Raw genomic sequence first — 12,247 nt, 5'->3', positions numbered from 1 at the left:
ATTTACCATCAGTCCTATTAGCCAATATGCAATCATTGGATAATAAAATGGATGAGCTCCGATCAAGAATATCCTACCAACGGGACATTAAAAACTGTAATATCTTATGTTTCACCGAATCGTGGCTAAACGACGACATGGATAACATAAAGCTGGCTGGGTTTTCAGGCCATCGGCAAGATAGAACAGCTGCCTCCGGTAAGACAAGGGGTGGCGGTCTGTGTCTATTTGTAAATAACATCTGGTGCACAAAATCTAATATTAAGGAAGTCTCAAGGTTTTGCTCGCCTGAGGTAGAGTATCTCATGGTAAGCTGTAGACCACACTATTTACCAAGAGAGTTTATCATCTATATTTTTCGTAGCACCACAAACAGATGCTGGCACTAAACAAGCTGTATAAGGCCATAAGCAAACAAGAAAATCATCCAGAGGCTTTAATGCAGGGACACTTAAATCCATTTTACCTAATTTCTACCAGCATGTTACATGTGCAATTAGAGGGGAAAAAAACTCTATACCACCTTTACTCCACACACAGAGACACGTACAAAGCTCTCCCTCGCCCTCCATTTGGCAAATCTGAACATAACTCTATCCTCCTGACTCCTGATGCTTACAAGCAAAAACTAAAGCAGGAAGTACCAGCAACTCGCTCAGTAAGGAAGTGGTAAGATGACACAGATGCTAAGCTACAGGACTGTTTTGCTAGCACAGATTGAAATATGTTTTGGGATTATTCTGATAGCATTGAGGAGTACACCACATCGGTCACTGCTTTCATCAGTAAGTGCATTGATGGCGTCGTCCCCACAGTGACTATACGTACATACCCCAACCAGAAGCCATGGATTATAGGCAACATCCGCACTGAGTTAAAGGCTAGAGCTGCCGCTTTCAAGGAGAAGGACCCTAACCCGGACGCTTATAAGAAATCCCGCTACGCCCTCCGACAAACTATCAAACAAGCAAATCGTCAATACAGGACTAAGAATGAATCGTACTACTCCGGCTCCGACAGTCGTCGGATGTGGCAGGTCTTGCAAACTATTACGGACTACAAAGGGAAGCACAGCCGCGAGCTGCCCAGTGACACGAGCCAACCAGATGAGCTAAATAACTTCTATGTTCGCTTCGGGGCAAGCAACACTGAAGTATGCATGAAAGCATCAGCTGCTCCGGACGACTGTGATCATGCTCTCCGTAGTCAAATGTGTGTAAGATCTTTAAACAGGTCCACATTCACAAGGCCGCAGCGCCAGACAGATTACCAAGACGTGTACTGCGAGCATGCGCTGACCAACTGGCAAGTGTCTTCACTGACATTTTCAACCTGTCCCTGACCAAGTCTGTACCAACATGTTTCAAGCAGACCACCATAGTCCCTGTGCCCAAAAACACCAAGGTAACCTGCCTAAATGACTACCGACCTGTAGCATTCACATCTGTAGCCATGAAGTGCTTTGAAAGGCTGGTCATGGCTCACATCAACGGCATTATCCCAGAAACCCTAGACCCAGTCCAATTTGTATACCGCCCCAACAGATCCACAGATGATGCAATCTCTATTGCACTCCACACGACCTTTTCTGAGCTGTCGTCAATGAACGCTATTCATTGACGACAGCTCAGCGTTCAACACCATATTGCCCTCAAAGCTCATCACTAAGCTAAGGACCCTGCGATAAAACAATTCCCTCTGCAACTGGATCCTGAACTTCCTGACGGGCCGCTCCCAGGTGGTAAGGGTAGGTAACAACACATCTGCCATACTGATCATCTACACGGGGGCCCCTGAGGGGTGTGTGCTCAGTCCCCTCCGGTACTCCTTGTTCACCCATGAATGGATGTCCAAACACGACTCCAACACCATCATTAAGTTTGCTGACGACACAACAGCGGTAGGCATGATCACCAATAACGACGAGACAGCTTATAGGGAGGAGGTCAGAGACACTGCCAGGATAACAACCTCTCTTTCAACGTGATCAAGACAAAGGAAATTATTGTGGACTACAGGAAAATGAGGACTGAGCACGCCCCCATTCTCATCGACGGGGCTGTAGTGGAACAGGTTGAGAGCTTCATGTTCCTTGGTGTCCACATCACCAACAATCAATCATGGTCCAACCCACCAAGACAGTCGTAAAGAGGGCATGACAATGCCTATTCCCCCTCAGTTGACTTGATTTGGCATTGATCCTCAGATCCTCAAAAAGTTCTACAGCTGCACCGTCGAGAGCATCTTGACTGGTTGCATCACCGCCTGGTATGGACACTGCTCGGCCTCCGACCGCAAGGCACTACAGAGGGTAGTACGTACGGCCCAGTACATCACTGGGGCCCAAGCTTCCTGCGACCCAGGACCTCTATACCAGGCAGAGTCAGAGGAAGGCTCTAAAAATTACCATAGACTCCAGCCACCCTAGTCATAGACTGTTCTTTCTGCTACCGCATGGCAGGCGGTACCGGAGCGCCAAGTCTAGGTCCAAAAGGCTTCTAAACAGCTTCTTCCCCCAAGCCATGAGACTCCTGAACAGCTAATCAAATGGCTACCCGGACTATTTGCATTGTCCCCCCTCAATTACCTCGACTAACCTGTGCCCCCGCACATTGATTCTGTACCCGTACCCCCTGTATATAGCCTCGCTACTGTTTTTTTATTGTTGCTCCTTAATTATTATATTTATTTTATTAATTTTTTAATTGTATTCTTTTTTTTTTTACTTCAGTTTATTTGAGTAAATACTTAACTTATTTTTCTTAAAACTGCATTGTTGTTTAAGGGCTTGTAAGTAAGTATTTCACTTTTCTCCCAGTCCCTGCCTCTCCCAGTCCCTGCCGCTGAAAAACATCCCCACAGCATGATGCTGTCTCCACCATGCTTCACCGTAGGGATGGTGCCAGGTTTGCTCCAGACGTGACGCTTGGCATTCAGGCTAATGAGTTCAATCTTGGTTTCATAAGACCATAGGATCTTGTTCCTCATGGTCTGAGAGTCCTTTAGGTGCCTTTTGGCAAACTCCAAGTGGGCAGTCGGGTGCCTTTTACTGAGGAGTGGCTTCCGTCTGGCCACTCTACCATAAAGGCCTGATTGGTGGAGTGCTGCAGAGATAGTTGTCCTTCTGAAAGGTTAATCTTAACAGAGGAACTCTGGAGCTCTGTCAGAGTGACCATCGGGTTCTTTGTCACCTCCCTGACCCCGATTGCTCAGTTTGGCCAGGGGGCCAGCTCTAGGAAGAGTCTTGGTGGTTCCAAACTTCTTCCATTTAAGAATGGTGGTGTCCACTGTGTTCTTGGGGCCCTTCAATGCTGCATACATTTTTGGGTACCTTTTCCCAGATCTGTGCCTTGACACAATCCTGTCTCAGAGCTCTACGGACAATTCATTTGATGGCTTGGTTTTTGCTCTGATATGCACTGGCAATTGTGTGACCTTATATAGACAGGTGTGTCCAATCAATTGAATTCACCACACGTGTACTCCAATGAAGTTGTAGAAACATCTCAACGTTGATCAATGGAAATTGGTTGCACCTGAGCTCAATTTAGAGTCTCCTAGCAAAGGGTCTGAATACTTATGTTAGTAAGGTATTTGTTTTTTTTAATAAATTGCAAACATTTCTAAAAACCTGTTTTCGCTTTGTCATTATGGAGCATTGTGTGTAGATTGATGAGGAAAGAATTTAATTTCATAAATTTTAAAATAAAGCTGTAACGTAACAAAATATGGAAAAAGTCAAGGGGTCTGTATACTTTCCGAATACACTATATGATATTATATGTAAAAAAGAAAAAAGATAAATAAAGAAAATGCATCATGTTATTCTAATTGTTGTGCTAGGGATATTTTTTATTTAACTTTTATTTAGTCAGGCGAAACCCATTGAGATCAGGGTCTCCTTTTCAAAGGTGCCCTAAGCACAGTAATACAATTGTACAAAATGATCACTCTAACAAAGATAGAAAATATTTAAAAAATTCAAGGTACAACTCATAATCTCTTCATTCAATCAAAACATCTGCAACTCTCATTCAACACACTAATACTAGAGTCTTAAACTGCCCTGGCGGCACCAGGGAATCAAGACGCAAGGAGATCTGCAGGCTATTTCAAGAATGGGAGGCATTAGAACTGAAAGTGGATCTACCTAGATCGGTATGGACTATTTTAACCTCGAGAGTTAACCATCCCTGTGAACGGGTTTGGTGTATCATATTTGTTTATTTTAAACAGTGAAATTAGGTAGGTTGGAAGCTTTTTCAGAATAGCTTTGTAAACAAACAGGGAGTATTGAAGTTATGTACGGGACTTTAGTGAGGTCCAGCCGACCCTTTGATACAGGATGCAGTGATGAATATTAAACCTGTCACCTGTGATGAAGGGAAGTGCGCTATGGAGACTGCAGCCAAAGGTTTTAGAGTGGCGTCTGCTGCATTTTGCTAAAATGGTGTCACCATAGTCCAAAACTAGCAGGAAAGTTGTCAAGATCTATTTCTAAAAAGAAGCCCACTTTAAATCATAGCTATTTAACTAGCTCTTCCGTGTGTTTTTTAAACATTAGATCTGTATCGATCCAAACACCCAAATAATGTATTGTGAAATCTGTTGTAAAATGTATTTTAATATTTACATGTTTTATTATCATGTATATAACTGCCTCATTTTTTGCTGGACCCCAGGAAGAGTACAGCAGCTACTGGGGATTCATAATAAATACAAATACAAACAATGGAAAAATCTAATAATTTATTATTGAAATAGTATGGGTGACCGAGAAAAAGTAATTGGTACAATAATGCAGGCACTATGGTGTTGTGAGCATGCGGGTCTGGGCAGATGAGATTTAGTTGTTGTCGTATGTGTATGTTTGTATCTGGTGTAAAAAAAAGGTCAAATTAAAAATTTGAAAAAATAACTACGTAGAATAGGTTAGAATCTAGACCTACTGATAGCTAGCTGTAGTTCTAACTAATAACCTATCTCTAGACTAACAGTGATCACTGAAAAGTACATTTTCTGAAGAAAATGTGGTGTGCTTGCTAGCTTGTTTTAAAGTATGTATGGTTATGAAATAAGTTATAGTAGTGTTAGTGTCTGCATTAGCAATGGTGGTGACTGGTTATAGTTGAAAAAGTAGGTAGATGAAAAGATTGATTGGTTGGTTTATAGCTAACAGTATGCTTTAAGTTGAAATGAAACACTTTCTGACAAAATTAGAGACATATATCTGAAAATGTTGCTAGACTCTTACACCTATACATGGATGAACTCTACTCCCTCTCTGTCATGGATGCCATGGTTGCCCTTAGTTTGAGGATGTCATCCGGAGACAGGTGTTTTATACAACTGCCATCTGTGGTCTCTTTTCAACTCCCTCTGTATTTGCAATCATACTCTGCTTCCTTGAAATGAAAACGCCGTTTGGGTCTTTGCGTGTCGGAAAATGTCACATAACACTATTTGACGCATCAAATAAGCTTGTTTACCAATCAGGACCTGAATATGACTACATGTCACATAATAATTTAACACGTTCATACATTTTTTACCTAGTTATTACACATTGATTACACTATCACTCGTATTTCATATGTCACAACGTTTCACTGATACGTATGATGCTGGTAAAGTTTTGTCTCGCGCACCTGCCGCTGCCACACGAGCACAGACACACTTCCCCAAGCTCTGAACAGTGCTGGTCATAAAAAAGCTAGCTAGCTGATGGATGCTAACAATGTTCTTCCCCAAAATCATAGCAAAACGACAATCTGTTTCAGTAGTTATAGTTAGCTAGCTAGCTATCTAGCTAGGTGTTATTATCTAAAATACTCCTAATTTATAAGACAGTTCTTATTTGACTAATGGGTGTTAGACCCACTTATGTGAAGCTAGCCACAATTAAGGATTAGCCACAGTAGTGGAATTTGCGGTTCGCCTTCAAAATAAAAGTCTCCCATTGAAAGTGATGCAAATGAATACAAATAGTGGAATCATGCCATAATGGAATAGATCATGCTAAACGAGGTTGGAATGTTCTTATATAAATTCAACAAAAGACAATAATTTGTTAATTTGACCAACATCTGTTGAAATAACACTGGAATATTAGACTTTAGAATTACATTTGGGGCATACTTATTTCACTGTACAGCCTTACCTATGGATTGTGGATCAATGACATGGGGTATCAGTCTACTCTGTGACACCCAGAGAACATTAGCTTTGTAGCTCTTATTTCGGGACTCTGAAAACACTGTGAATTGAGGCAGATTTATTGTACCAGTCAACCTACTATGTGCATTAAACACTATTCCAGAAAAACAATACAACGTAGATATTTTGGAGCTTGATACCGCTGAGGACTTTGGGAAAAATAGCACTTGGGTACCGAGTAGACTGATACCCCATTTAATTTATCCCCAATACTTAGGTAAGGCTGTACAGTGCAATATGAATGTCAATACACACAATAGGCTGACTGGGGAGGTAACAATGGCGCCGGAGAAGAAGGCTGACGTTTTACGTGTCCCCAACAGATTGTGTTTTTTGTTTGTTTCTTTGCGTTGTTTGTAACTTATTTTGTACATAATGTTGCCGCTATCGTCTCTTGTGACCGAAAATAACTTTTGGACATCAGGACTGCGATTACTCACCACGGACTGGCAGAATCCTTTTTTTCCTTTAACGAGTCTGACGAGCCCGACACGAATGATATACTGCTTTCTCGGGAACAGGCCCAGATCCCTGTGAAGAGGAGGTGGAGAAAAAGGGGCCAGAGGGTGGCCTGCCTTCTGAGAATTCGTAGGCAATCGAATAAACCCCCACTTCCTTCCATTCTGCTGGCAAACGTGCAATCTTTGGAGAATAAAATCGATGACCTACGCGGAAGATTAAACTACCAACGCGACATTCAAATCTGTAATATCTTATGCTTCACGGAGTCGTGGCTGAACGACGACAGCTGGCTGGCTGGCTGGTTATACGCCATACCGGCAGGATAGAACAACGGCGTCTGGTAAGACAAGGGGCGGCGGAATATGTGTTTTTGTAAATAACAGCTGGTGCACGATATCTAAGGAAGTCTCGAGCTATTGCACATTGACTCTGTACCGGTACCCCCCTATATATAGTCTTGCTATTGTTATTTTACTGCTGCTCTTTAATTACTTGTTACTTTTATTTCTTATTCTTATCTGTATTTCTGTTGGTTAGGGGCTCGTAAGTAAGCATTTCACTGTCAGGTCTACACCTGTATTCGGTGCATGTGACTAATAAAATTTGATTTGATTTCCCACAGTCAAAGTCCCGCAATAAGAGCTACGGCGCTAATATTTGCGTAAACTCTTCACAGTTGTGTTCTGTGGGTGTCACCGAGTAGACTGACAGCCCATTTCATTGCTCCACATTCCAACACTCCAATCTTGTTTAACATGATCTAGTCTAAATATGGCATGATTCCACCAATTGTAAGCTTCTTCATCACTTTCAAATGGGGACTTTTATCTTAAAGGTGAAATGCAAATTCCACTATTGTGGCTAACCCTTATTGTGACTAGCTTCACAACACATAACCCAGTCCGGTCAAGCCATACTAGTCAGATGAAGCTAGCTGGCTGCTTATAACATTAGTTTTGGGCAACAGGGTTAAGTACCTGGCTAGCTAGTTATTTCAATAGGATAACAACAAGTGGCTACCTAGCTAATACTTACTCACATGGATTCATAAATCATTGCTAAGAATATTGAAAATGTCTGCAGATTCCACTGGTCATTGTTTTCAGGCTGGTTGCATTGATGCTAGCTAGGTACCAAGCTAAAGCTAGCTAGCTAGCTACCCCAGAAGTTGCTAATAACATCTGTATCAAAGATATTTGCAAACATTGTTGATCCTGCTCGTTTGATCTTGATCTAATTTCAAATGCTCACACAGACGTATTCCCATTCGGTCGAACAAATAATGCCTTATTATCAACACAGTATTGTACAGCTTTGACAGTGATCGTAATGGTGGGCCTTGGTTTGTACGTGCAAATTCAGCAAAAACAACATTCTATAATAGAATTGTGTGGGGATGAGGTTGTTGGATGGACTATTTACAGATTGGCTATGTACAGGTGCAGTGATCTGTGATCTGCTCTGACAGCTGGTGCTTAAAATTAGTTAGGGAGATCTCTGGCTTCAGTGATTTTTGCAATTCATTCCAGTCATTGGCAGAAGAGAACTGGAAGGAAAGGCGGCCAAATGAGGAATTGGCTTTGGGGGTGACCAGTGAAATATACCTGCTGGAGCGCCTGCTTTGGGTGGGTGCTGCTATGCTGACCAGTGAGCTGAGATAAGGCAGGGCTTTACCTAGCAAAGACTTATAGATGACCTGGAGCCAGTGGGTTTGGCGACGAATAAGAAGCGAGGTCCAGCCAACGAGAGCATACAGGTCGCAGTGGTGGGTGGTATATGGGGCTTTGGTGACAAAATGGATGGCACTGTGATAGACTGCATCCAATTTGCTGAGTAGAGTGTTGGAGGCTATTTTGTAAATGACATCGCCGAAGTCAAGAATCGGCAGGATAGTCAGTTTTACGAGGGTATGTTTGGCAGCATGAGTGAAGGATGCTTTGTTGCGAAACAGGAAGCCGATTCTAGATTTAATTTTGGATTGGAGATGCTTAATGTGAGTCTGGAAGGAGAGTTTACAGTCTAACCAGACACCTAGGTATTTGTAGTTGTCCACGTATTCTAAGTCAGAACCGTCCAGAGTAGTGATACTGGACGGGCGGGCAGGTGCGGGCAGGGATCGGTTGAAGAGCATGCATTTAGTTTTATTTGCATTTAAGAGCAGTTGGAGGCCACGGAAGGAGAGTTGTATGGCATTAAAGCTCGTCTGGAGGTTAGTTAACACAGTGTCCAAAGAAGGGCCAGAAGTATACAGAATGGTGTCGTCTGCGTAGAGGTGGATCAGAGAATCACCAGCAGCAAGAGGGACATCATTGATGAAAACAGAGAAAAGAGTCAGCCCGAGAATTTAACCCTGTGACACCCCCATAGACTTCCAGAGGTCCGGATAACAGGCCCTCCGATTTGACACACTGAACTCTGTCTGAGAAGTAGTTGGTGAACCAGGCGAGGCAGTCATTTGAGAAACCAAGGCTGTTGAGTCTGCCGATAAGAATGTGGTGATTGACAGAGTCGAAAGCCTTGACAGGTTGATGAATACAGCTGCACAGTATTTATTGTCTCTTATTGTCTCTTAGTATTGTATCTTATCGATGGCGGTTATGATATCGTTTAGGACCTTCAGCGTGGCTGAGGTGCACCCATGACCAGCTCGGAAACCAGATTGCATAGCGGAGAATGGTTTGACTTACCTATAATAAGGCACATACAGTATATTTAGCAATAACAAATATAAACATTTCTTATCTGCTATAACAACAGTTACTAAAATGAGATTCAAATGGCTACAACTTATCTAGCTAGCTAGACAGGCAAAATGTGGCTAACAGTAGTTTCTTAGCTGGCATAACAATTTGTGCATAAAATGCTGCTCAATGATGAAAAGTTGACTAAAACATTGACAACTTCGTCAGCAAACATAAGGAAATAAATACTGTACTCAGTTATTGCATTCATGCACAGTGAAGGATAGAAGGATAATGTTAGAAAACCAGAGATTCTATGCGCAGCCACAGGCGGCGAGCTGAACTCGTTATTTAACACTGCAAGTGTAATGGATGGGAAATGGCTAGCTAGTTAGCGGTGGTGCTCGCTAATATCGTTTCAATCGGTTACGTTACTTCGCTTTGAGCCCTTGAAGTAGTGGTTCCCCTTGCTCTGCAAGGTCTGCGGCTTTTGTGGATCGATGGGTAACGATGCTTCGTGGGTGACTGTTGTTGATGTGTGCAGAGGGTCCCTGGTTCGCGCCCGGGTCGGGGCGAGGGGACGGACTAAAGTTATACTGTTACATTGATGGTGTTGACCCGGATCACTGGTTGCTGCGGAAAAGGAGGAGGTTGAAAGGGGGGTGAGTGTAACGGATGTGAAATGGCTAGCTAGTTAGCGGTGGTGCACGCTAATAGCGTTTCAATCGGTTACGTCACTCGCTTTGAGACCTTGAAGTAGTGGTTCCCCTTGCTCTGCAAGGGCCGCGGCTTTTGTGGAGCGATGGGTAACGATGCTTCGTGGGTGACTGTTGTTGATGTGTGCAGAGGGTCCCTGGTTCGCGCCCGGGTCGGGGCGAGGGGACGGACTAAAGTTATACTGTTACAAAAGCCCGTGCTAGCTGTGACGTCATCAGTCACTCAGGTTTTCTTATAAATTAATATATAACTGTTGTTTCCCGATCAATTAAAATGTTGTAATTAATGTTGTTGTATTGTACTGGAACTTATGACAACAAATTGTAATCTATTGGGTTCAATTAAGAAAAATAGGATTCTGATTAGGGTGACAAAATCCTACAAGACTTATCAAAAACCTATAGGATCCAATCAGATTACTTTTTATTTCCAATAGGAAAAAAGTCGTCCAAAAGGATTTTGATATAGGATTCCAGTAGAAAAGTCATAAATCCTATAGAATATTTTGACACATTTGCCCCTCCCAACAACTGGAATAGGCACATTCAAACAGAAGTGGAGATTGAAAATGTCCAAAATGTCAATTTTCTAAAATATTGCATGCTAGTGATGCTAGCACAGTAAATTAGCTTACTCGCTTCTGAAGAGGGATAGGAATGGTGGATGTTTTTGAAAGATCTACTCACAGCCAATAAAATGCTTTCACTGGCAGCCGCTGGCAATCTGCACTCCATTCATATGTATTAGAAAAGTTTCCAATATGAACTTCCTCAGGCTTTCGTACTTCACATTTAAAACCACTGCTTTCCCTCTCTCCCTTCACTCCTTCTCCCCCCCTCTTTGTTGATTCTGTACAGCAGTGGTCATCACAGTGGTTAACAATTTATTTTAAATTCAAGTGTATTGCTGGCCATTCGGATAGCTCAAATCACTGTGCCTGCAGCTTCTACGACCCCACAGCCAAGTTTGATACTATGTGAGATTTCATAACTTTTCTCTATATTTAGCCGGTTTTCTATATTTAGCCTGTAGCCCCTCTCTCACCATACCACTGGCATTCACAAATCAGAGCAGGGAGAGACAGCACTGCCATTCAGAGGAGAGACTGCCTGGATGTGCACTTGTATAGCCTACATGTATAGGAAGTGCCATTTAGCAGACACTTATCCAGAGAGAGTTAGAGGAGCAATTAGGTTTAAGTGCCTTGCTCAGGAGCACATTGACAGATTTTTTTACCTCGTCGGCTCGGGGATTCAAAACAGGGAAACTTTCGGTTACTGGCCCAACGCTCTTAACCACTACGCTACCTGCGGCATGTATTAGTGTGTATGTGGCCTGTATGTGGGTGTAGTAGGTCTGTGTATGTTTATAGGAGGTGTGTGTGTATAAGAAGATAGTGTGTGTGGAGAAGGTGGTGTGTAGGCAGTAAGTAAGTGCGTGTGTGTGTGAGCGCACATGTGTGCAGGTAGTTAGTCTTCACTCCGTCCTGTCAGTCAGTCAGTTGGTGAACTTTAACCACACGCTGCCCTCCCTGTGGTTGTCATGGAAGGCGGTGGCGAGTTGGTGATTCGGTTACCGGGACGATCCCATTCCCCGGACAACAACGGCAACAGTAACTTTGGGTTAGGCGAGTTTGGCCAGACAATGGTGTTAAGGCACAAAGAGGTTCACCACTTCTTCTTGACCCCCTTCAGGGAGCAGCCGATCTACAGCACGCGGGCCCATGCGTTCCAGATTGACCCCAACACCAAGAAGAACTGGGTGCCCACCAGTAAACACGCTGTCGCCGTGTCCTACTTCTATGACAGCACCCGCAACGTTTACCGCATCATCAGCCTCGACGGCACCAAGGTAAAGGCTACTTATAGTGCTTATAACACGTATAACTCTCCTGAGATACTGAAACTCCTGTTATGCCTCTATGCTATGGCCACTTGCAGGTATTTGTTTCTAACACTGTGCAGGTTTTTATGGACATTGTTAGAAGTTCCTTTTGGTTGGTTGAGTACAACATAGGAGCTGCACTGTGATATTGCAAAAGCAGTAGGTTTTTCACCTGCTACGCTGGAAGCATAACTTTTGTCCAGCATGGGCAGTGTGAGCTACTTCAAGTGTTCTCAATTGTGAGCTGCATGTCGAAATCTAGAAAATTGAACCAGAGTGTACGTTTA

At 43.1% G+C, this 12,247-nt stretch overlaps 1 protein-coding gene across 2 annotated transcripts in view; it reads left to right on the top strand.

The window, feature by feature from the left end:
* homer1b (homer scaffold protein 1b) overlaps positions 1 to 12,247 on the top strand; it is a 135,393-nt gene that overhangs the window by 39,414 nt on the left and 83,732 nt on the right. The window contains exon 2 of one of the 2 annotated variants that reach the window (XM_071400086.1): positions 11,771 to 11,927. In XM_071400086.1, the coding sequence (XP_071256187.1) occupies positions 11,771 to 11,927 (157 nt within the window). Of the gene's footprint in view, positions 1 to 11,153; positions 11,928 to 12,247 lie in introns of those variants that run through there. The other variant, XM_071400083.1, reaches the window with a different exon arrangement.

This window comes from Salvelinus alpinus, chromosome 5 (genome assembly GCF_045679555.1).
Source record: "Salvelinus alpinus chromosome 5, SLU_Salpinus.1, whole genome shotgun sequence".
NCBI lineage: Eukaryota > Metazoa > Chordata > Actinopteri > Salmoniformes > Salmonidae > Salvelinus > Salvelinus alpinus.
This window is presented reverse-complemented; position numbering and strand designations above follow the sequence as displayed.